The sequence below is a fragment of the Parastagonospora nodorum genome (assembly GCF_000146915.1).
Source record: "Parastagonospora nodorum SN15 chromosome Unknown scaffold_1, whole genome shotgun sequence".
NCBI lineage: Eukaryota > Fungi > Ascomycota > Dothideomycetes > Pleosporales > Phaeosphaeriaceae > Parastagonospora > Parastagonospora nodorum.
This window is the reverse complement of record NW_001884549.1, coordinates 1,513,950-1,537,246: the sequence shown is the minus strand read 5'-3', so window position 1 is coordinate 1,537,246 and position 23,297 is coordinate 1,513,950. Positions and strand designations below refer to the sequence as shown.

The 23,297-nt window shown below is 53.0% G+C and overlaps 11 protein-coding genes across 11 annotated transcripts; 6 read left to right on the top strand and 5 right to left on the bottom strand.

Moving 5' to 3' along the window:
- Positions 1–980: 980 nt before the first annotated feature.
- SNOG_00679 (hypothetical protein) lies at positions 981–2,133 on the bottom strand (the record flags this gene model as incomplete). The annotated part of the gene is made up of 3 exons (XM_001791305.1): positions 981–1,240; positions 1,280–1,596; positions 1,682–2,133. The coding sequence occupies 3 exons, from the start codon at positions 2,131–2,133 to the stop codon at positions 1,227–1,229; spliced, it is 783 nt and encodes a 260-aa protein (XP_001791357.1). The 3' UTR covers positions 981–1,226.
- A 309-nt stretch (positions 2,134–2,442) lies between these two features.
- On the top strand, positions 2,443–3,885 carry SNOG_00677 (hypothetical protein; the record flags this gene model as incomplete). The annotated part of the gene is made up of 3 exons (XM_001791304.1): positions 2,443–2,614; positions 2,715–2,815; positions 2,866–3,885. 3 exons carry the CDS (start codon positions 2,443–2,445, stop codon positions 3,883–3,885), a joined length of 1,293 nt encoding a protein of 430 aa, XP_001791356.1.
- A 921-nt stretch (positions 3,886–4,806) lies between these two features.
- SNOG_00676 (hypothetical protein) lies at positions 4,807–7,049 on the top strand (the record flags this gene model as incomplete). Its single annotated transcript, XM_001791303.1, has 4 exons — positions 4,807–4,986; positions 5,047–6,425; positions 6,487–6,794; positions 6,901–7,049. The coding sequence occupies 4 exons, from the start codon at positions 4,807–4,809 to the stop codon at positions 7,047–7,049; spliced, it is 2,016 nt and encodes a 671-aa protein (XP_001791355.1).
- Positions 7,050–8,034: 985 nt separating this feature from the next.
- Positions 8,035–8,160, bottom strand: SNOG_00675 (hypothetical protein; the record flags this gene model as incomplete). Its single annotated transcript, XM_001791302.1, has 2 exons — positions 8,035–8,111; positions 8,139–8,160. The coding sequence occupies 2 exons, from the start codon at positions 8,158–8,160 to the stop codon at positions 8,035–8,037; spliced, it is 99 nt and encodes a 32-aa protein (XP_001791354.1).
- A 583-nt stretch (positions 8,161–8,743) lies between these two features.
- On the top strand, positions 8,744–10,526 carry SNOG_00674 (hypothetical protein; the record flags this gene model as incomplete). The annotated part of the gene is made up of 4 exons (XM_001791301.1): positions 8,744–9,558; positions 9,668–10,093; positions 10,175–10,351; positions 10,487–10,526. 4 exons carry the CDS (start codon positions 8,744–8,746, stop codon positions 10,524–10,526), a joined length of 1,458 nt encoding a protein of 485 aa, XP_001791353.1.
- A 507-nt stretch (positions 10,527–11,033) lies between these two features.
- SNOG_00673 (hypothetical protein) lies at positions 11,034–12,335 on the bottom strand (the record flags this gene model as incomplete). Its single annotated transcript, XM_001791300.1, has 2 exons — positions 11,034–11,746; positions 11,768–12,335. The coding sequence occupies 2 exons, from the start codon at positions 12,333–12,335 to the stop codon at positions 11,034–11,036; spliced, it is 1,281 nt and encodes a 426-aa protein (XP_001791352.1).
- Positions 12,336–13,623: 1,288 nt separating this feature from the next.
- SNOG_00672 (hypothetical protein) lies at positions 13,624–14,767 on the bottom strand. Its single transcript, XM_001791299.1, has 3 exons — positions 14,538–14,767; positions 14,412–14,485; positions 13,624–14,358 (listed from the first exon to the last, which is right to left on the bottom strand). Exons 1-3 carry the CDS (start codon positions 14,652–14,654, stop codon positions 13,764–13,766), a joined length of 786 nt encoding a protein of 261 aa, XP_001791351.1. The 5' UTR covers positions 14,655–14,767; the 3' UTR covers positions 13,624–13,763.
- A 915-nt stretch (positions 14,768–15,682) lies between these two features.
- Positions 15,683–16,813, top strand: SNOG_00671 (hypothetical protein; the record flags this gene model as incomplete). Its single annotated transcript, XM_001791298.1, has 1 exon — positions 15,683–16,813. The coding sequence occupies one exon, from the start codon at positions 15,683–15,685 to the stop codon at positions 16,811–16,813; it is 1,131 nt and encodes a 376-aa protein (XP_001791350.1).
- SNOG_00670 (hypothetical protein) lies at positions 16,806–19,374 on the bottom strand (the record flags this gene model as incomplete). The annotated part of the gene is made up of 5 exons (XM_001791297.1): positions 16,806–17,178; positions 17,233–17,600; positions 17,663–17,751; positions 17,991–18,060; positions 18,375–19,374. 5 exons carry the CDS (start codon positions 19,372–19,374, stop codon positions 16,867–16,869), a joined length of 1,839 nt encoding a protein of 612 aa, XP_001791349.1. The 3' UTR covers positions 16,806–16,866.
- Positions 19,375–20,008: 634 nt separating this feature from the next.
- SNOG_00668 (hypothetical protein) lies at positions 20,009–20,662 on the top strand (the record flags this gene model as incomplete). Its single annotated transcript, XM_001791296.1, has 1 exon — positions 20,009–20,662. One exon carries the CDS (start codon positions 20,009–20,011, stop codon positions 20,660–20,662), a length of 654 nt encoding a protein of 217 aa, XP_001791348.1.
- Positions 20,663–21,243: 581 nt separating this feature from the next.
- On the top strand, positions 21,244–23,253 carry SNOG_00667 (hypothetical protein; the record flags this gene model as incomplete). Its single annotated transcript, XM_001791295.1, has 1 exon — positions 21,244–23,253. One exon carries the CDS (start codon positions 21,244–21,246, stop codon positions 23,251–23,253), a length of 2,010 nt encoding a protein of 669 aa, XP_001791347.1.
- Between the last annotated feature and the right edge of the window lie 44 nt (positions 23,254–23,297).

Below are 23,297 nucleotides of genomic sequence, written 5' to 3'. Positions count from 1 at the left end.
GCTCTCAGGGCAGGCGCGCGATGTCTTCCATTCATCACGACAACGACATTCACAATATTCCAACCTATTCTTACATTTTCCGCTCAATCGAAGCCCAAAACAGCTGGAGATCAGCTTCGGGAATGATTTCGGCACGTTTTCGGGAGTCTTTCGATATTGTTCATGGACTTATTTCACTTCTAATTTCTTGTCTTGATCGCTCTTGCTGCTTGAAACTAAAGAGCTAAGCTTTTGAGCCGCATCGGTACCTTGCAGATGGCTCGTTGCTGGCATGGTCAAATGTGGGGAAGCCTCGTGCAGCGGATCCATCTCCCGCCACGACCCTTGAAATACAACGATCGGCGCGGCCAGCCTTCCTTACCAAGTGGAAACGTTTGCGTTCTAGTATCACGATAAATGTAATTTATGCAAAAGATAGTTCAATACACATAATAATACCCCCATCAGCCAGGCGTTTATCGCCTTGTCGCGCTGCAGGATAACGCATATCATCTCTCCTGAAATGACGAGTGTTTCTGCAGCTTCAACGTCGGCAATGTTGGCAGATACAATTTATCAATTCGTGGTTGTCGTGATGGTGGTGACTAAGCAGTGTGGTGTTGCATTTCACAAGGGGCCATTAGTTGGGATGCGCATAATGTTACGAACTCATCACTACGCATTGGCAATAGAGCAGGGTCTGGTCGTATGACCCGGTCCAATAGTACAGTTCTTCTGCGAAAGCAGTACAGAAGCTTTTATCCTTTTTGTTGCATGGTTGTAGCTCGGAAGCTTTGCACTTGCAGTTGCGGGTCTTTTTCCCGCCACATGTTGGGCGTCAGAGCCCCTCGTGTGGTAATTCCTGCTTTGGCCAGTTTGAGCATTAATTGACCAACACAAGGCTCACCAACTTGCGAGCGTTGTTCCTAGCTTCTCCATTGATGCATTTGTACGTTTGATATGCGCTGGAAGGTCTACCAAGGTACGTCTTACAGCCTCTTTGAAAGCTATTACTGCCCAGGTAGGTCCAAGCAAAATGTGTGTATAATAAGAGAAACGTATCTATACACAAGCATTATGTACAAAGAATCTCCGTGCTATTTGACATTAATCGTACATCACATCACATCTGACCTGATCATCGGCACCTTTGTTCGTGCGGGTAGACGTTGGAGAGGGCCAGGAGCATAAGCTCACATCGTACTCGCAGGCGGCCACCTACTCTTCTGGTATCAAGCGATCGATCGCTAAAAGACGTCAGCTGTGTATATGAATATCAGGTGTCGAGGGTGCAACATACCTTTGCCATCTTCGAGCAGCCATCCGGAGCAGTCGATCTTCCACTTCTCTCCCTGTACCTCGACCTTTGCAATACCGAATCGCAGCACAGCGAACTTGAACGAGAGGAAGAAGTTTGTCCACTTCTGATGCACCCATCGCGCCGAATATTCCCACGAACGTGTGATAATGGACTCATGCTCCAGGCCTTGGAACACACTTTGCTTCCGCGCTCTCTCCGCTTCCATCAATTCTTCCACCATTGGGTTCGTCTTCTCACTGATCGTTGGCCCTCCCAGGTTTGCAAATACCACCCTCTCCTTGGTCCACGGTGCCGATCTGACTGTCATGCGCAATTGCATCGGCCCTCCGTGAATGCTCGGTAAGACCTCGAGGGCGCGCATCCGGTTCACAGGGGCTGTACAAATATGAGGAGCCGATGATGATGAAGCCGATCCCAACTACAACGTAGGTGGGCCGAATGAAGAATGCCAGGTCTTTCAAGTCTTTAACGTCATCTTGGAACTTGATTGAGTATGCGCCCGTGCCTATCCACAATGCGGCAGTTCCATAGACCTTCAGATAGTACCATCTGTTCTTCGGTGCTCGGTAGATTGTCACCGGCTGCCGGGTCTGGGCAACTTGTCGCAGGACTGGATCGTTGTTCACGAAGACGCTGGGTTTCTGAGCGAGTTGGCTCTTGTACTGGTATTCATATCGGCGTAGGAATGACGAGCCAAAGTTTCGTGAGTTTCGTATCGTATTTGGCTGGAAGAACTGCTCGCGGCCTCCAAAGACGGCGGCGCGCAATGACGATGGCAATCGGAAAGACTGTTGGCGTAGGAAGCCTGCGAAGCCCCGGGAGACTGGAGACATTCTAATCTGTACTTAGTATTGAGTTCATAGGTAGGAGATAGGCTCTCGAAGCACGTACATGAAAGAAGCAACTATGCAGCAGCAATCGGCTTTCCGATGATGGTGGAGTGCTCCGCTCGAAAAGTTGAGATGGCCAAAGCTCAGGGTCCTGGGAAGCTTAGTGCTCAACATTTCAAGACCCTCCGATCTGCTCTCTATCGTGCACGCCAGGAAGCGCGACCACTTCTTCCAGCCAAACGGTCCTTATGGCTTCCTTAGCTTCGGTCTGCAGGGTATCTGCGCGCGCTGCGACGCAGCAAGCCCGCAATCATGGCGCACGAAGAGGTGAGTAACAACCAGCGCCGGACTCACAAAACGCCTACTAACAGCGATATAGCATTCCATCCCGCGCGGGCCTCGCTCGCTGCAGCAAACCTGAATATGCCCGCACTATCTCCGACGATGACCGAGGGCAATATCGCGACCTGGAAGATCAAGGAAGGTACGACTTGCACCCATACTTCACTTTGGCAGGCCACGAGCGAAAGAAGAGCATGCGGGGATAATACGGCATTCAATTGCACAGGCGCTGATATGAACAGGCGACTCATTCGCAGCTGGCGACGTGCTCCTCGAAATCGAGACAGACAAGGCGCAGATGGATGTCGAGGCTCAAGATGACGGAATTCTGGCAAAGATAATAGTACGTGGCAGCACAGAGGCCTGTATAGTCATGACTGACAGAGGCTACAGCAAGGAGATGGATCGAAAGCGGTCCAAGTCGGCAGCCGGATAGCGGTCACGGCTGAGCCTGGCGACGATGTGAGCACCCTAGAGCTCCCAGCTGAGGACAGCTCAGCGCCGAAGAAGGCCGAAGCTCCTAAGGAAGAACCAAAGGAGTCGAAATCGGTGCCCAAGGAAGAGCGAACTTCCAAGCCGGCAGCAACGTCGGACACATCCAAGTCCACCTCCAGCGGCAAAGCCAAGAAGCAAACGTACCCACTGTACCCCTCGGTGCAGCATCTTTTGAAGATCAACGGTCTGCCAAAGGAGGAGGCAGACAAGATTCCAGCCACAGGACCCAACGGCAGATTGCTGAAGGGCGACGTACTGGCTTATGTTGGCCAGATCCAGAACTCATACCCCTCGGAATCAGCTGAGCGCTTCAAGACACTGTCTCACCTTGACCTCTCCAACATCAAGGTGATGCAAAAGAAGGAAGCTCCTGCCAAGAAGCCTGTAGCTGACGATGCTCTCCCTGTCGAAGAGCCCGATGTTGAGGTAGCCCTACCAATCTCTTTCAAGGCCGTGATGGACTGCCAGAAGCGTGTGAAAGACTCGATTGGCGTTTTCTTACCGCTCTCGACCTTCATCGCTCGCGCTACAGAGCTTGCGAACGAGGAGCTGCCAAAGTCAAAGACCGCAAAGCCCTCAGCTGATGAGCTGTTTAACGCCGTACTCGGTCTCGACAAGGTTGGAAAGCAGTATTCGCGCGGCCACTTCGTTCCTCAGGTCACTGCCCTTCCACCTACAACCATTTCAACAACACGTGCACCGGGCTTGAGAAAGCCAGATGTATTCGATGTTCTCACTGCAAAGAAGTCCTCCACACGCGCTACCAAAGCACGTGCAGTCGGCGGAGCGGAGGGCGTTGTTGGACCCCTGAATGTGTTTAGCATCAGCGTACCCAAAGGTGACGAGAAGAGAGGACGCATCTTCTTGGAGCGCGTCAAGAGCGTCTTGGAAATTGAGCCTGGAAGGCTCGTTGTTTGAAGCATCTAGATATTCTTTACATAGCGTCTGTACATTATTGTATCTTGGCCCATCTGACATGACGCGATCACAGACATTTGCTCGGACCAACTCCGATTTGCAGTTGTACGTTTTTACTGCATAAGGCAATCGCTTCCGCTTCCCCAGACTCCAGAGCCAGCGCTACTTTGGTCGTCCGAGTGCACCCGATGTCGCAAGACGAGCGTGGAGTCGTCGAGCAGAAGACGGATGTCAATCTCTGTTCCCTTGTAGTACCCGTCGTGAGTCAAATTACACTAAATATGACGTCAAGCTGTTGCTGCATCTGCTCGCTGAAGTGCGACAGTCCAAACCATGGGAACAAGATGCGCGTTCCTGGACGAGCGGCGACGCTAGAGCTTTACGTAAAGTTTCTTTGGTCCGTGGTCGCATGTCACAGCCTCAGGGTGCGCACGACAGTGTCGCATCCATGCAGCAATCGATCACCCCAGATCAGGCTCGGGACACGCATGGGAGGCTCAATCGAAATCCCAGCTTGGTAATCTAGCCAGGGCTGCAGTTAATCCGGCGGTGAGATTTGTTGTGTGACACCAGGAATAAGAAAATATACTGCGAGAATTATCGCAATCAGCTGTGGACCTTGCAATCGACAGTCATGTCAGATCTGTTGCCTTTGACTGTATGACCTGACATCTGCCACCGGCTTGCATTTGTTTCCGTGCCTTCCCCACGTCTCCTCCGAATCCCCGCCGTCACTAAATTTTGTTTACCGTTAGCTCCGAAGCTCGCAACGCCCGAGCTCCCTGGACAATCTGCTCGCTGGTGGACTCACCAGCTCACAAAATCCCATTCGTGTCATCTCCCCTCCCTAGAACAATCATCTAAGAGGCCTCACGTCCAATTGGCATCCTGTCATTCCGGACCGTCTGCTAATCCCTCATCATGGCATCGGTGACGGAGCAAGTTGGCGAGGTGCTGCTGGGGACTACCGAGGAGCCCCAGCTGTCGCAGCTTACTCGCGCAGCATTCATGAAGCACGCCCAGAAGGACGAGGCAACGGGCGAATACTTCCTGACCGAGGATCAGTTCATTGATGCGGTCGCGCCGGAGAGCGAAGACTACGTAAGCCATCTATCTGTCTGCAATGTGTCGATTTGAAGCTCATGGTGCGCCCCTCCACAGCATAAAATCAAGCGCTACCAGTACGGCATCCTGTTTGCTGTAGCCGACCGCGACCGCAAGGGCCGAGTCACCATCCATGACTGGTCCGTCTTCCAGAACCTCCTCGCGAAACCCGACGCCGAGTACGAGGTCGTCTTCCGCTTCTTTGACAAGAAGCGCACCGGCTACATCAACTTCGACGAGTTCTACGAGACATGGAAGGCGCACAAGACCGAGGGCAGCTTGCCCTTCAACTGGGAGGGCGAGTGGGCTGCGCTCTACATCGGCTCCAAGAAGCACAGGCATGCCATGACGTATCCTCAGTTCGCCCAGATGCTCCGCGGGCTACAGGGTGAGAGAGTGCGACAGGGCTTCACGCACTTCGACAGCGACAAGGACGGTTTCATCGAGCCTGAAGACTTCCAGCGCATCATACGCGAAACAGCAAGTCACAAACTCTCCGACTATCTTCTTGAAAACCTGCCTACCCTATGCAACATCTCCGTTGGCAGCAAGATTTCCTATGCCAACGTTCGCGCTTTCCAGAACATGATCCAGCAGATGGACATGGTCGAGCTCATTGTGCGGAATGCCACGCTGAAGAGCGGCGATGGCAAGATTACTCGCACAGACTTCCTCAACGAGGCCGCAAGATTGAGCCGGTTCAATCTATACACCCCTATGGAGGCAGACATCCTGTTTCATTTCGCCGGCCTGGACGAGGCTTCTGGGAGACTTAGTCTGCGAGACTTTGCTCGCGTGCTGGACCCCTCGTGGCACTCAGCAGCATCTCTCGGCGCTGAGGCAGTATCTGAGGCTGGGCAAAAGGTGTTCGCAAAGTCAAAATCAATCTGGCACGATGTCCTCGAGTCTGTTCACCACTTTGCGCTGGGTTCTTTGGCCGGTGCCTTCGGTGCGTTCATGGTGTACCCCATCGATCTGGTGAAGACGCGAATGCAGAACCAGAGAAGCTCAGGCGCAGGCCACGTGCTTTACAAGAACTCGCTTGACTGCGCAAAGAAGGTCATCAAGAATGAAGGTTTCACGGGACTGTACTCTGGAGTGCTTCCTCAGCTTGTTGGTGTAGCCCCAGAAAAGGCCATCAAACTTACAGTGAATGACCTCGTTCGTGGCAAAATGACGGACAAGTCAACTGGTCAGATCAGACTACCGCATGAGATTCTCGCTGGTGGCACCGCTGGTGCATGTCAAGTTGTCTTCACGAACCCGCTCGAAATTGTCAAGATTCGCCTCCAGATCCAGGGCGAGATTGCAAAGAATGTGGAAGGCGCCCCCAGGCGATCTGCGATGTGGATTGTCAAGAATCTGGGTCTTGTGGGTCTCTACAAGGGAGCGAGTGCCTGCTTGCTCCGTGATGGTAAGTCTCAACGTACTCATAAGTGTGACATATTGCTCACGTCAGGTAGTCCCCTTCTCTGCCATTTACTTTCCCTCGTACAGCCATTTGAAGAAAGACTTCTTTGGCGAAAGCCCGCAGAAGTCACTGGGTGTGGTCCAGATGTTGACGGCCGGTGCTATTGCCGGCATGCCTGCCGCGTATCTCACCACGCCATGCGATGTCATCAAGACCCGGTTACAAGTAGAGGCGCGCAAGGGCGAGGTCTCATACAACGGCCTCCGGCATGCTGCGCAGACCATCTATCGGCAGGAAGGGTTCAAGGCCTTCTTCAAGGGTGGGCCAGCTCGTATCATGCGTTCATCGCCGCAATTCGGTTTCACTCTAGCTGGTTACGAGGTGCTGCAGCGAGGTATGTCCCCTTTCGACTCATGATCTGACAGCATACTAATACGTCTAATTAGCTCTGCCGATGCCCGGCTCCGCTTCATCTGAATCGAGCCTTGAGCCGACCGTAGGTTTCTCCGAGGCGACAGCACCCCTGCCCTACCTCCGCAGCCGAAATGCTCTCAAGGTTATTCTCGACCTGGATGAGAACTTCGGGCGTCCGAAAATGCCAGCCAAGTGGACGGGTATCCCAGGATTCTCTGGCAAGCCGAATGCGTGATCGCGCGCTGCACGGTGAGGGCAAAATGGGATTGGACGACTTTTCGTGGTAGATGTCGTTTCTGGCTGAGACATTGCTTTATCAGCCAATGAATTTGCTTTTTGGCGTTTTCCTCTTCGCTAGCTGAGCCGCAGCATGGGGGTTGGCGGGCGTGCCGTAAGGGTTCTGAACAACTTCAGTACATTTTTATAGCGTAGATGCAGCATTTCTTGAGCAGCATAGACGGCCGTAGGCACATCACAAGAGTGTATGATAGGCCAGGCATTGCAAGCGACGGCAAAAATAGTTGCGGCAGAGTTGCAGAGAGAGGGGAAATAGGCATGGCATGCAGTTGCACATGCGAGTGTAGTCAACAATCGCCCGATACGCACACATAATAGGACACTTCACGGCGTCTCGCGCCTGTCACTGGACGACCAATATATTCTCCACGTCGCTAGCCAGACGCACGCGTGCTGCAAGTCGCCTGTGACGCCCCCGTCCAACGGCCCACGCCGCACTGTGCATCGGTGAGCGACTGCTGCAGCACGAACATCAGCAACGGGGCAGGTCAGCAGCGGGCGAAGTGATTGTCGCTGGCGTTTGGGCCAGAATGCGAGCGTCCCAGGATTAGGCAGTCCTAGCAGTTCTGGGTCCGTCTCAAGCTGCTTCGGACGAGACTCCACCGATTCCCCATGGGAGAGCAGAAAGCGGGGAATGTCCGTGCTCGCGCCCTGCTTGAGCCGCACGTATCGCTCGTGGTTGGAGGCTGGAGGCTGTAAGGTAAGCCTGGCTCCCGCTGCGCCTCCAAGAGGAAGGCCGCGGTCAGGACGAGCTGTCGGACAGATTCGCATGCTGCCATCCTCTCTGCTACCTGCTCTGAAAGCTGAGGCTATACCGACGCTGTTCCCAACCACGCACCACGTGCTCGCCCGCCGTTGTCGTCAGGGCTCCCACCGAGCGCCGTATTGCCGTCCGAGATCCGCCCAGGGCCACGGCCTATTATTCAAGAACCCCCCGCATCAGCCTCCTCTGCAGCGCCAGCGCTGCTGGCCTTGAGTCCTCCAAACGTCCCTCTCACTGCTGTGAGGCTTGTCGAGCCTCACTGACAGTCGACATCACCCATGCGCATTGTGACCGGCCCAGCATTCTACCCGCGCCTTGGTTGACTGTATGCTCGCGATCGGCACCCTCAAACACCGCCTTGAGGCTGAAAAGTAGTCGTCGCACTGGCACCCCTCGGGTATGTTTTTCACCGGCAGAGCCGCAGACCCTCGCGCGTCGCTCCCAAGCGCTGTCTCCAATTTTAATCATGCTTTTGATTTCATTCTCCACTGTCAACTGTTCTCGCATACCAGAAAAACGATTTCCTTATCTTGCGCATCTTCTCTGCAGCTGTGTCTGGCTCGCAACTCGCACCGCCTGCAGCCTTGTCGTCCTCGTAGCTGCGTCCTCAAATTGTTCTCCACATAGCCTATATGTCAACCTGTCGCTCACTGCACATTGCACTTACATTCGACAACAATACTGCCAGCACGACGAATGCATTCTCATGCAATGCTGACCTTGCTTCAGACAGCCGTTGCTTTCGTCCACCGTGACACTCGCTCTCTCCGCTACCTTGCCTTGACCTGCGGGGTATACGAGAAGCCTCGTTGCGATAGAATACTACCCTTGCAGTTACTCGCGCTCCTGGCTTCCGGCTGTCAGTCTCCATGACTGACGAATTGTACTCGGAAGAAGATTTCTGTCCAGGAAGTCCCGGTCTCATACAAGTCTATCCAAAAGCGGCCCCTTCACCGTCGCCAGAGCCTGTGGTCACCAAAGTCCTCCATCCGCCAGTTAGTTCTCCTTCCAGACGACAGAAGAAGGCTAATCGACGCAAGACGCGGCCGACGCAGGGCGACTGGGTTTTGATCCGGGAAATGGCACCGAATCAGCCCGACATTGCCCAACAAGTCAGTCAGCACGCTCTTAATTCTGACACGGAATCGTCTGGTCAAGAAGACGAAGGCATGGAAGATCAATCTCCGAACACGACCGCGCCTTCTTCGGCTACTCATGTCAGTCCGGTACCACGATCGGGTACGCAGCCTTTCAGCATGCTGCAGCCGGCCAAAGGCACATTCGCTGCGCCTGGCCAACCGACTGCAACTTCTACCCATAGAGACTCGGTGCTAGAAGAAGACATTAAGAAAAGTCCTTTCTTGTCAGACAGGCGTACTTCAGAGATATCTCATGCGGGCTCACTACCGAATGGTATGCGGCATATCTCTAGTGACGGAAAGTCTATGACTGGAGTCGCCTTCGCGATACATTCACCCTCGCCCGCCGCCGATGTAACGAATCAGCGCAGAAATTCCTCTGCAATACACGATGAGCTGTCTACTGGTCTTCATCAATTGCAAATTCCCCAATCGGAGAACAGACTCCCTAGCATTCAGCCTCAGACGCCTTTGAATGATGCTCCCTCGCCAGCTGGATCACAATCTCTGCCCCCGATTTCACTCATGGTTGGAGACCTTGCACGGTCAGCATCTATAAGTGAAGATTGCAGGCCAAACGGTCTGGTTCATCGACAATCAATATCGTCGTTGACACAATCCCCAACATCACGAGTCCGGGCAAATGTCCATAAGCTCACATGCACACACGCCCGTATCTCCATTCCCGCTCAGCGCATCTTCTCCCATGAGCGCAAACAGCGACGCACAACGCGGCGACATGTTCTTGCGCTCAGGAGGCGGTAGCGTCTTTGGCGTCGACAACAGACGCCCATCCCAAGCATCAGAAACCGGGAGATATCCTCAAAGGCTAGATTCGACTTCAAACAGTGAAGGATACCAGAGCTCAGACGGTCCAAGTCCGGGCAGTCAGCAGACGCCGATTGAGCAGCGGCCGCGACATATGAGCCTAGACGGTACTTTGGCTGCTTCTGGCGCGATCATTTTGCCGCCGCCGAATGGTTCGGGAATGCAGTCGATGGGCCAGCATAGTCTGGGGACGTTTCGGTGCGATTATCCCGGGTGCAATGCGTTGCCGTTTCAGACGCAGTATTTGCTGAAGTGAGTACCTTCCGAGCTGGCGCATTTTTGTAAGCCTAGATACTAATCTGGTTTGTCTAGTTCCCACACAAATGTGCACAGCCAAAATCGACCACACTACTGCCCGGTCCAAGGTTGCCCGCGCTCCGAAGGCGGCAAGGGCTTCAAGCGCAAAAACGAAATGATTCGCCATGGCCTCGTGCATCAGTCGCCCGGTTATGTGTGTCCGTTCTGCCCGGATCGCGAACACAAGTATCCGAGACCGGATAATCTGCAGAGGTATGCACTTTCCCCAATACTTGTGCCGGATAATGTAATTAACGGTGTGGTGAAATAGACATGTACGCGTCCACCATGTGGATAAGGACAAGGACGACCCACAGCTTCGAGATGTCCTTGCGCAACGACCTGAAGGCGGGAGTCGGGGGCGCAGGAGACGGGTGAGCGTCGCTGAGTGACCCCACTGGTCGTTTGCCTAATGATGCTTCAGATCTCTGGTTGAGTGGACCCTCCACGCCACTGCGGACTTTTTGAGTCTTCTTCTTTATGCCCATCATGTTTCCTAGCGTTTTTTTCCCCTTTGGGGTTTTCTGAACTCGATATACCTTTTTCGCATGGCGTTACTTCTCTGTGCTTCGGTGAACGCTGGAGAATATGACTCTACTTCTTCTGATTCTTCTTATCTATGGATGGCCGTGTACATGGTTGTCGGTTGTCTTTTGGCTTGCATATTTACTTCTGTGTGGTCCTGATAGGTGTGTCAGGACACATTCGGGGGGGTAACATTAAACATTCGCTAGGGATTATTTATTGGATGGTAAGGGTGGGATTCTGACTTGAATGGGTTGGACAATACCATTGGATTTTACTGTTTGTACGAGACATGTTGCTCAAGGTACTCACCCATGTCTCCAAACCTATGCTCGTTTCCCTCGTGCCCCGGCAACCCCCCTTCCCCTCCCTACCTAATCTCAAACTCCCCCCATGCACAGCTCATCCCGCCCAACGCACCTCCCCCTGCTCCAAACTGCCCATACACATCCAGCAAATCTCCTCCAGACTCAACCGCCTCATGCTCCAACGTCTCCGTCAGCCTAAACGTCCCGTCAAACTTGCTTTCTTCATGCAAGACCCAGTTCGGCCTCAAAGTCACAGCCGTGCGTGCACCAAATAGCACGACGATCCAATCGAAGTAGCCATGTGCTGCGCGCCACTCGTCGCGTAGAACGGTCCATGAGCCCGGCTGGTTTGGGCACATGCATCTGCCCTCGTCATGGCGTTTGACGGCGGATGCGAAGGTGGGTATATCCGTCATGGGCATCGGATTAGTCTGCTCGAGGTTCTTGAATGCAGTTCGGAGATTTTGTGAAGAGGAGAAAGCGGGGGTTGTGTGTGTGAATGCGCAGTCTGGAAATGGTAACATTTCTCTCTGTTGGAAGTTGGACGCTTGGCCTGCGTCTGCTCTTCGGCCCAGTGCGAGTCCCCTGGCTACAAGGTGCTCGCCTTTCCACTTGACGTTGAAAGTGAATGAGGGGTGTATGTTTGTAAATTCCAGCTTTGGTAAGGATGCGAGGTCTTTCGCTATTCGATCGTCGGCGGTGGGATGGACCCAATCTGGCGTCCATGTAGGCTGGCGTGGTTCAGACATGGAGCCGAGAAGTTTTTCGTCTCCGGCTATACTTTTTGTTTCCACACATCTGGCCCATGCGTGATGTAAGATGTCGAGGTTTTGGGTTTCTTCAACGATGGCTTTAGCTGCCTGGACCATGACTTCCCGTATAGACGTGTTGTAGTTTGGTGTGATGAAGATACTACCGCGGTAGAGGCCGAGAACGCCGTAAACTTTGTCTTTTGGGTTTGATGCATGTCTGTTCCAGACAGATTTGAGGAGCTGTAGGAGGTTGCCGCCATCGGTACGGACTGTCGCAATGTTGTTGAGCTTCGCTGTGATGTGCCTGGTATGCTCGAATCCGTAGAGGTGCTTCCAGCCCGTAGTGAACGTCTCCCAGTCAAGGCTTTGTGTTCCAACGATTAATTTTGCGTGTCTTGCGAGACAGATTTCTTGAAACGTCCACACTCTGTCAAACCAGCCGCAGTAGCGCACATACGTCACACCGGCTTCCACACTATAGAGTGTGTCTTCTTCTTCTGAGAACCCCCATCTGTAGTGAAGCTTGTTGTTCTTCGCGCAGTCGGCCAGAGTCTTAAAAAGAGTGGCAACTCGTTCACCTTCGGAACCGAGCCATGCAATGACTGAACCCATGCTTTTGTAGATATCTCCCATTAGGAAGACTTGTTGACTTCTTTCCTCAATGCTCGATTGATCTATGCACAGGGCGTCTACCCAAAGTGACACTGTGCGATCTTGATATTTGGCAATGTGCCACAAAGCTGAGTATAAGTTCGGGCGAATGGGCACCAGATGATCATTGCAGCGGATATACTTTGTCTCTTCTTCTTCCTGCGCACTTGCGGAGTAGCCCTTCCAACAGTAAGATAGCGCGGAATAGTCATCTGGACTGTGTTGCACTTCATCCAGGGAAATAGTTTTGAGTAGAGTAACGAGGGGTCCACCTTCTTGTGTGGTCGTGCTTGAATTACCCCCGCTGGCGAGATCTTCAAGCAGTAAGACCCGGATGTGATTGGATGGTAGAGGGTGGTAGAGGCAGGATATCGTCTGCTCAGTAGTCATGGTGATTGATATAAGCAGTGAAGACGGTAAACATCCATATGGTCATCCATTGACACTATACCTCACACTATGCCTTAGTCCGATACGAGCGGGGGTACAGATCTGGTGAAGTTAAAGCGTAACCTATCCAGAGTATGGAGATCAAAACAAAGCTCATTTATTGGATCTGCATGTGTCAGATGCACCAAGATGAAATAGAATGTCGCAAAGGATTCTCTCAGAATGATATGTGGGCTTGCAAAGGATCGCTGCGGGAAACCAAGTGAAGTGGGTCGCTGCACAGCCACCTTAGTTGCAGATTCGGAGAGTTTTACACACGCTCTCCAAAGTGTAATATATTTCAGGAATAACTGAACGAAGGAAGAATGCCACGCTACCCGAAAAGATTCACGAAGACTGCGGTTACAAGCTGCGAACGACTCCAGAAGTTTAATTGCTAGCATCGTCGAAGAGTGTATAATGATCATAGGATATTGGAATGTATAGTAGGACGCGAGAGTAAGACGCAGACCTGCGCGATCAGCCTGGGTTAAGTGCGAGTTTCTGTTTGCTGTTCTCCTTGTGTGGCGTGCGAAGTTCAAAATCTTGGTGCTCTGAACAATGTTGTGGAGTGGAGCTCTTCATGAGGGAGGAGCGACACCGCTTGCCTGGATTCACACCAACGTCCGCTTACACGCAGCCAGCACTAAACTTAGCAAATTCTATGGTTCAGATGGTATTGGGCAGGACCAGGCTTGTCGGAGCGTCATGGGCAGCAGTACAAAACGTAGCGACACAGGATTTGCTTTTCAGGCCTTCAGAAGGCTTATTGAGACAGCAGCAAGCAGATCAGACAGGCATCACATGGGTAAGAAACGCATTTTGAATGGTGGAATGAAGTTGTTCATTTTCGTGCCAGTTTCCCAGCTCAGTCGTCAGATGCATAACTGAGGTCCCGAATGCATTACCTCACGCCATAACCCTGGAATGCTGAAAAAGACCCGAATCGCCAGAAACCGTCTAGTACCTCTTGCCCTCACGCAAGACATCGCTGAACTCCTCAAGTGGGCTCCGAATGAGCTTAGTTTCGGCCCAAAGGTTTGGTGTGAGGAAGCCGTATGAGTTTGCGACAGCAACGAAGGTAGCCTTCAGTGTGTTCTCGAGGGTCTTGGTGGAACCAGCCGAGGCAGTGTAGATGTCCTGGACACCAGCAAGCTGCAAGAGGCGCTTGACAGCGGGCGATGCGACCAATCCGGTACCACGGGGGGCGGGGATAAGACGGACGGTGACGGAACCGCACTTTCCGCTCTCCTTGGTGGGCAGAGAGTGAGGCTCACCAAGGTTGGTACCCCAGTAACCCCTTCGGATGGGGACGACGGAGAGCTTGGCGATGATGATGGCGGCGCGGATGGCAGTTGCGACTTCCTTGGAGGTCTTGATACCGAGACCGATGTGGCCCTCAGAGTCACCGATGACAACGATGGCCTTGAAGCGGGTACGCTGACCGGCACGGGTCTGCTTCTGGACGGGCTTGATCTTCATGACCTCGTCCTTGAGCTTGGGGAGGAAGAAGTCGACGATCTGGTACTCCTTGACGGGCAGAGAGTGGAGGTAGCTGGCAGATGTCAGTCAATATGCCGCGCGGTACGCGCAACGCTGTAAACATACATCTCCTCCATGCTCTTGATCTTGCCGGCCTTTACGAGACGACCGAGCTTGGTGACAGGCTGCCACTCCTTCTCCTGTGACAATTGTCAATTCTGCCCAATTTCCTCAAAATATGCTTGTGTATACCTCGCTCTTGCCGCCACGGCGACCACGTCCGCGTCCACGGCCCCGGCCACGGTCACCACCACGGTCACCGCGAGATCCGAATCCACCGCCGCCGCGAGGTGCTCCTGCATCAGCCATTTTGTATGTAGTTTGGTAGGACGGCTGCTGTAATTGTGTGGTCAGAGGAGCTTCTTCGCGAATGGCGGTATGTGTAGACGTACAATATGGTAATCCTAAGGTTAGCTGGTGTCGCGACGTCGAAATTCGAGGATAGACGAAATTCGAACCTCAATGTGGGAGACGGTCTGTGCCCGGCGCTAGTGCGTAGCGGGGCTGTTCGTTAGAGAGGACCCCTGTCGCTCATACACGACCGCCTTTCGTCACCACCAAACTACATATTAAAAGTGTACTGATTCCAGCTCCGGTCGATACTTGTTTTTAATATGTCGCGTGGGCATTGTATGTTAGTGCGAGATCATCTTCTCATATTTGGATCTGCTCAGAGCTGAAATGTCGATGGCTGACTAAGAAATCTCCAAATCGTCAACGTGGATTAGCGAAACAGGAGCGAACTACGAACAAGCAACTTGAATTAGCTGCCAGTTTGCATCTAGCCAGAGGAGCGTAGGGTTGCTGTGTTTGCGGTCTGTGGTTTCATCGGGGTGTTGCCGCCTACGAAGCTCTCCGTTATGCGTGTCGGCACGATACTGTCTGGTGATTTGTTCACATGCAGTAGGTAGCCGCAACTCAACGCGCTCGCCTCAGTCCACGCACCAACATCTCGAGACTGACACGCTCCATGCCTCTTCCTTCAACACTAAGATCGTAACAACAACACTACCATGTCATTATTTAATTCAGTGCTCGGCTCCTTCTCACCTCCTCCGAAGTTTCGTAGATCCTTTGAGGATCCACACGCACGCGACCATGAGCTTCCCACGTACAGTTCTCCACCATCGCCGCGCATACCACCCCCAGTAACGTCATCTGTACTATGGAGCGCACCGAAAACGAGCTTGTCGCCACCTCCACGTGTCCCCGACGACCTGCTCGCACTGCAGAGGCGTGCGCGACATCTCGAACAGCAGCTACAAGAGCTCTTGGACGCGCAGGCCGACGGCTTGATGAGCGGTTTATCTATGCAAGAGTCCACATCAGATGGCCAAATGTCGGCCGGCAGCACGACGCCCACAGTCAGCAGTGTACGATCGAGCGATAGAAGCGCAGGCAACGAGCCGGATACACATCAGCCAAAGAAGAAGAAAGTCGGCTTAAATGCTGCAAGGTTGGGCATATCAAGACGTGTGCGCCAGCTCGCTGGAGTCAGGGCCGAGGAACTAGACCTGCTCGAGGAGGACCTGAAGGAACTCCAGCTCACAGTGGAGAGGCTAGAGGCTTGGGCACAGAAGCGCGTGCGGTTGGAGAAGAAGATCACAGACATACAAAGCGAGGATGCTGGCGCAAAAACGCAGTCACTGCAGACTGAAGCTTCCAAACTCGAACAGGAAATCAGACAAAAAGAGGAGGAACTGCGGGTTCTCAAGCGAAGACACCGGCGCGTCCTGAACGAGCTTGCAGATACCGAGAATTCTGTTGAAGCCCGCTTGTCGTCATACAAAACTTCCTTGTCTCTACTCGATAGAGAGGTCTCCGACTTCCTCGCGCGTCCGCCAGATATCAATCACGTACCGCTGTCCTCGACGCCGTTCCACGCACTTCCCGTTAAACGACGAACACTCGGAATGGCACGCGAATACTGGAGTGATGAATATACAAGCTTGGCTGAAAAGTGTACGGAGCTCGATGCAGACCGCGGGGCGCTTGACGAGGGTGCAATCATGTGGAACGATGTGATAAACAAGGTAGCAGAGTACGAGACAACGTTGCAGAGTTTTATGCAGGACGCTGGTCGTAAGAATGCGCCAGATCCTTCGCTCCTGCTGGACCAGCTGGAAACCACCATTTCCTTTCTTGAGGAGAAGCTCGAGCTGGCTACTTCAAAGGAGTGGAATCTGCTTGTGTGTGCTATTGGAGCAGAGCTTGAGGCTTTCGTACAAGGCAAGGCCATGCTGGAGGACACGCTAGGAGTGAACCGAAAGGGCAAAGAGAAGGCGATGAATGAATTGCTGGACTTCAACGATGCAGGAACCCCACAAGAAGAGATGACAGGGTCTGCAATCAGGATCGTTCGATCGCCGCCCAAGCCCTCCCTACCGAAGCCGAAACTATACGACACCGACGACGAGGATCCCGACCCCGAGCTTATGATCTCCCATCACGACACGGACACGGATTGAGAAATTCGTATTAGACTAATTAAATCCCTAATTCTGTTTCACTCATTCTCCCGCTACCACGCACTATGCCCTCCATCAATCTTCAGATCTGACCCCGTCATGAAGCTGCTCGCATCACTTATCAAGAACACGGCAGCACCCCTGTATTCCGCCGGCTTGCTAAGTCTTCCCAGCATATTCTGCGTCGGCCACTCTACCTTCCTCTCAGGAAACTTGACAAACAGCTCCTCCACCATGGCCGTTACAATGTATCCTGGCGAGATGGTGTTGACACGGATGTTGTGCACGCCCCATTCAGATGCGAGGTTGCGGCCTAATTGAATGACACCGGCTTTGGAAGCATTGTACGCAGGGCAGATCAATCCCTACAAGTAACTGTCAGTAGGGACATTGAAAACAGGGACAGGGCGAGACGTTACCTTATTCGCAATGCTCCCACTCATACTCGCAATCATAACAATACTCCCCCCCTTGCCAAACCGAATCATCTGCTTCGCAACCGCCTGCGCCGTCATGAACACACCCGTCACATTGACTTCAAACATGCGATTCGCATCTTCGGCCGTGTAGTCCAGCGCAGTGGTTTCCTGCTGGATCCCCGCTGCGGCGATCAGTCCATCCAGACGCCCCTCGGCGTCAGCTATCCCAGAGACAACCTTGTTCAACGCGGTCACATCGCGCACGTCGATTTGGCAGTAGGATAGCGAGGTGTTGAGCTCGGAGGCGGCGCGCGCGGCGATGGTGTGGAAGTCCGGGGAGGGCTCGGGGAGGCGGTCGAGGGCGTAGACTAATTTTGGACATTAGCAATGGGGGATTTGGGCATGCGAGGGTGAAGGATAAAATCCACACCTCTTGCACCGGCTTCTAATAATGCTTCGGCTTGTGTGAGACCTAGGCCGCGTGCTGCGCCGGTGACGAGGACGACTTTGCCTGCGAGGCTGAATTCGGGGAGCCCTGTTGTTTTGGACATTGTATATCTTTCTTCAGACTAAGAGATTGGACTTTTCCCCTTGCTTTCTCTGCGCTCAATTCGAAGGCACGATGGACCGGTGAGTTTACGCAGGTGTGTGAACGTTTTCTATATCGAGGATTGGAACCTTCATTCCGGGGGCGCCGGACGTCTCCCTATTTAAACACTTTCCCAAGCGCAAGCCCACCGGCAAAGACAGAATCGTACGTTCCCACTCGGGTCATCTGATAGCGGCCTATCTCGGAGCCCTGGCCGCGCGCAATGTTGGCATCATGGGCTTGCCTTTCGCGTTGTTTGCGGGGAAGCTAGGCAAGGCGTCGGGGGGTTACCGCTTTGGGCATCCCGTGGCTGCGGGGTGGGATGGGTGTGGGATGTTTGTTGGAGATGGGGCTCGATGCGAGGGCGCTATGTGGGATGGATAGTGGAGGGTGAGGACTTGATGGATTGTTTTGCGATGAGGGTAAATGGGCGCGAGGCGAGGTATGTGCGAAGATGGCATTCAGGGTATACATACAACAATTAAAGTATCCAACTCCTAGCACCCTGATTCGAAAGATTTTCAAAAACAAGACGATATCTAATACTTCCCACCCTCATCGCAAATCTTCTTAAACACCTCTTCTGTGTGCTGCAAAACCTCCTTCTCCTTGCCTTCCTCCCGCATCTTCTTCGCAACAGGCTTATCCTCCAGAATATCATTATTCCAATAAAGCAAATAGCTTCCACTTCCCTTGACAGCATCACTCCCTACTGCTGCGTCTTTGACACTCTCGCCCGCTGCTTTCGGCGCGAAAGTTGGACTCGTAGAAGCGTACAAGTGACGCTCGCCACTCTCGATAGGCTTGACTTGCATGGCCATTCTCAACAGCCACATGAGGGGTTTCGCAACTGGTTCAAACGCGCCGAAAGCGTCTCTTCCAGCGCCTGTGTCGACGATGTGGGGGTACGCGTGGATATAGGAAGTGCCAGGGTTCTTGCTCGCCAGACTGTAGAACGCGAGGTTTGTCATGCCTGTGGCATTCACCATACAATTCTTCAACGAAAACGACGTTTTGAGACTCAAGTCCGACCACTTGGGCGCCATTTTGAGACCGGGCTGGGGGTCCAGGACAGACACGACGCGCGAGAAAGTCTTGGCGTTTGCAGCAGCGTCGAGGAGGGGTTGGAGCTGGTTGATGAAGCGCATGCGTGTGTAGTAATGCAAGGCGAATTTCTTATCGAGGCCCTCGGGTGTTTCGGTTCGCCCTTGGAAGGTGACATATCCGCATGTCATGAAGAGGAGGTTGACTTGCTTCTCTTTCGCTTTGATGTCTTGACATGCTTCGTCGACGTTCTTGAGGAGGGAGACATCCTTTTGGATGAAAGAGATTTCGGATGAAGCGTTGATGGTTTTTAGCTCCTCGATGATCTTGGTGGCTTCAGTCTGGTTGCGACCGATGAGGTAGAGACGGGGTGAAATGGTGTTACGGACGAGTTCGCGGGCTGTGTAGAGGCCTATTCCACTGGTTCCGCCCACGAAGACGGCGACGAGGTTGGCAGGGAAGGACTTCAGGGCTGAGTTGCTGGCGCGGATATCTTCGATGGCGACCATGATGGCGATGCTTGTTTGTGGTTTGGGGACTGTGTTCAAGACTAAGATCGTACTTTAATGAATTTGCTTCAAGCAGCTCCGTGGATTGGTAAAATGTTTCTAGATCACTTTGATGCAGGTGATTAACTGTTATACAGCGACAGACTCCGATGTTCGTCCGTGCGAATACTAGAGCGAAGCTGGTATGTTCAGTGTGTTCAAGTATCGCCTATCGCCGCGAGAGCTGAGTTGGATATCTGAGTTCAGACCACAGTGTATTGTACTGGTGTTGTGTTTTAAGAACGCAGACAAAGACTGAGATGGAGTTCCGCTACAAGTCGCCACTACAATGCACGTGTACCGGTGGTAAGACGGACGAAGACGGACGGAGTTGGGCCGCAATCTGAACTTAGAGAGAGACTCAAGGCGTGCCTAGCGATATGAGAATGATGGTATGGTATTCAGATCAGTTCAGGACGAAGACCTTCACGCTGATATGTTGAGTCCGTCGAATGAAAGAGCTCAAACCTCCGGGTTCGCCGAAAGACGCTAGTCTCCACCAAGGCGTCTCTTTCGTCACCCCACGTTTTCTCGAAGCTCGTGAAGATGACTCAAATCATATTAAGACGGTGTCGTCCGAAGCGCCACCGTCAACATGAATGCCCTGGGTGATGTATCTCCTCACACGGGCCCCACGCAGCTCGCTGCTGGCCATGCGCCTCCGACTCCTCCACACGAAGATCCTCTCGATGATATCTACGGGTCCGCGCCAGGATCACCAAGTCTCTTAGGAGTCGATCCACTGAATCTCGATCACCCACGCGAACGTACACACGAAATCCTCTCTGATCTTCCATCTCGCCAACGAGCACTCGACACAGATGCGTACCGTGAAGGTCTTTCAAATAGCAAAGGGCAATACGTGCAGGAGGGCTTCGATGAAGGCTACTCGCTGGGCGCAAATCTTGGCATACGCGTAGGCTATATTCTAGGTGTCTTGCAAGGATTCGTTGCAGCCTGGAGGGGCAGTAACGACAACCTCTTTAAAGACACGAAGAAGGTCTACGACACAGCGCAGAAGGAATTGGCTATACAGGAGCTTCTCAGCCAGCAGTGGGTAACTGAGGAAGGCATCTGGAACTGGGAAGTTCACGGAGTGGAAGATGATCCTACCTTCCGGGAAGTTGCCGAGCAGCATCCCGTGGTTCGAAAGTGGACAGCGACTGTTGAAAGTATGGCTGCCCAGTGGGGCGTCGATTTGCAGGCCGTGGAGAAGGTACACGGATCGAACGAGGAGGAACAATCATGAAGTTGGCTCAAAGTCTGAGAATCGACCGCAGTATTTGCAGCATCTCACGTATGCAAACGAGCAAGACGACCACAGAGCATCACCTCGGACGAATGTGCACGATCCAATACCAGATTGACACATGGAGGTCTTTCGTCAACATGGCAAAACCCAACGGCTTGTCTGCGTGTCAGAATAGCTAGAGATGCATCGACACGACGTCCTGAGCGAGGCAAGCCCTCATAGTCAGTGTGGACAAGAAGAAATATGAATGAGAAGTACAAGCACGATGGGGAGATTGCATCTGAATGTCTGGCTCTGAAAGAAATTACGAATGGCCTATGCCATGATACTTTTCGAAGCAGAGCAATATACTGTAGCCTAGATGGAAGTGGGATTACTAAACACGATATCGGCACGGAGGGTATGAAGACGACCCGCCCGAGCGCACTGACGCTTGTCGCTGTTATCGGACTTTTAGCGGCACTCAAAATGCCGTCATTGACTTGTAAGGCCGACAATGGACACACGATAAACTCAATGCGCCGTCTCCATGTCACACATTATAATTTTCGTGCTGCCTTCTTTCACCTGGAGCAGCCATGATAAATGGCTTCGCTCTTCGAAGAGCGCCAGTTCATAATGCCGCTGCACGATTGCTGACGCGCAGTGTTGCCTCTCCGCGGCCATACCAGACACCCTCAATTCGTCGCCTCCAAACACAGGCATGGGAGCCTCTTCGCCCGCCGAATCCTGCAGACCTGCCTAAGCCGAGGAAACGAAAGATCAAACCGCCTTTCACCCAGCGAAGATGGGTGCGCCGCCTCGCTATCCTGTCTGCGCTGCTTGGCGCAGGATATGCTTTCGACAAGCTATTCTACGCCTCTTCGATCACACGTAGTTTGCGCACATTCAAGACTGGTCTCACGATAGGCTTCGACTACAAGATCAACTTTCGCGCGCATCCTCCTTTCGCAAACAGTATAGAAGAGGTGCATGCCCGCAATGCGCAGAGAGTCTTCGACCTGCTGAGGTACAATGGAGGACTATACTTGAAGATTGGCCAGGCAATTGCAATGCAGAGCGCAATATTGCCGCCTGAATTTGCAAAGATGTTCCAGAAGATGTTCGACGACGCGCCGCAGAACGAATGGGCCGATGTCGAAAAAGTCGTTCGCGAAGACTTTGGCGGCAAGAGCGTGCAAGAGGTCTTTGGCGTCAGCTTCACCGGAGAGGAGGGTAAGGGTATAATGGAGAAGACAGCAAGAGCCAGCGCAAGTGTTGCGCAAGTGCATTGGGCCCGGCTCGCCGACGGACGCGAAGTTGCAATCAAGATCCAGAAGAGGGAGATTGTGCAGCAGGTTGGCTGGGATCTTTGGGCCTTCAAGGTCGTGGCGAAGGCATATACGTGGTGGTTCGGCATACCCATATATACCCTCGTCCCATACATTACCGAACGTCTCATGCTCGAAACCGACTTTGAGAATGAAGCCAACAACGCTGAGGAGATGCGCAATCTCGTGCACAATGAGAAGCGCTTGGCCGGAAGAGTGTATATTCCTGCAGTCTACCGAGAGCTCTCGAGTAAACGCGTCATGACAGCAGAGTGGATAGAAGGCATACGGTTGTGGGACAAGGAGGGCATCACGAATCGCTGGCAGGGAGGCTGGCGGACAGGCAGTCCAGGCTCAGGAGGCAGGCAGTTACCTCCGATTGCAAAGGGCAATAAGAAAGCCGACACCCATTTCCCACCAGATGCGCCAGTACACACTGCTTTGAAGCCAGATCGCTCAGACTGGAAGGGCAAGAACCACAATGGCGGCTTGGGCGTCTCATTGAAAACCACAATGACTACGATTGTCGACCTCTTCTCCGCACAAATGTTCCTCTGGGGCATTGTCCACTGCGATCCGCATCCAGGCAATATCTTCGTCCGCCGCCTTCCCAACGGCCAGCCCGAAGTCGTCCTCATTGACCACGGCCTCTACATCCGCATGAACCCCGATTTCCGACACCAATACTGTTTGTTCTGGAAATCACTGCTCGCATTTGACAACGCCACTATTCAGGATATCGCCACAGGCTGGGGCGTGGGTCATGCAGACATTTTCGCTTCTGCAACACTCATGCGCCCTTACCAGGGTGGAGATAACAGCGTAGCCAACGAGCTCAAGAAAGGCTGGGAGGGTAAAGACCAGGCTGAACGTGCTTTCCAGATGCAGTCGAGGGGTAGGGATGCAATCAAGCTCATGCTCGCAGACGACAAGAAATGGCCCCAGGAACTCATCTTCATCGGCCGCAACTTGCGCATCGTCCAAGGCAACAACCAGTTCCTCGGGTCGCCGGTCAACAGGATCAAAATCACGGGCTTGTGGGCGTCAAGAGCACTTACAGAAAGTCCGGATCTTGCGTACAGCGAGAGGTGGAAGAATTGGGTCAAGCATCTGAGATTTAGGTGTGTGTTGGTCCTCACCGACTTTGCGTTTTACTGGAGCCGCATCAAGCAATTGACGGGCTTTGGAGGCGGCATGGAAGATGACATCGAGAGCCACATGAAAGCCATGGCCAAGGACTTTGGCGTGGAATTGCAGCATGGCGTATTCGAGGGGTAGACATGAGACTTCAGATATCCAATGTAAAAACGTGCGCGAAGCTA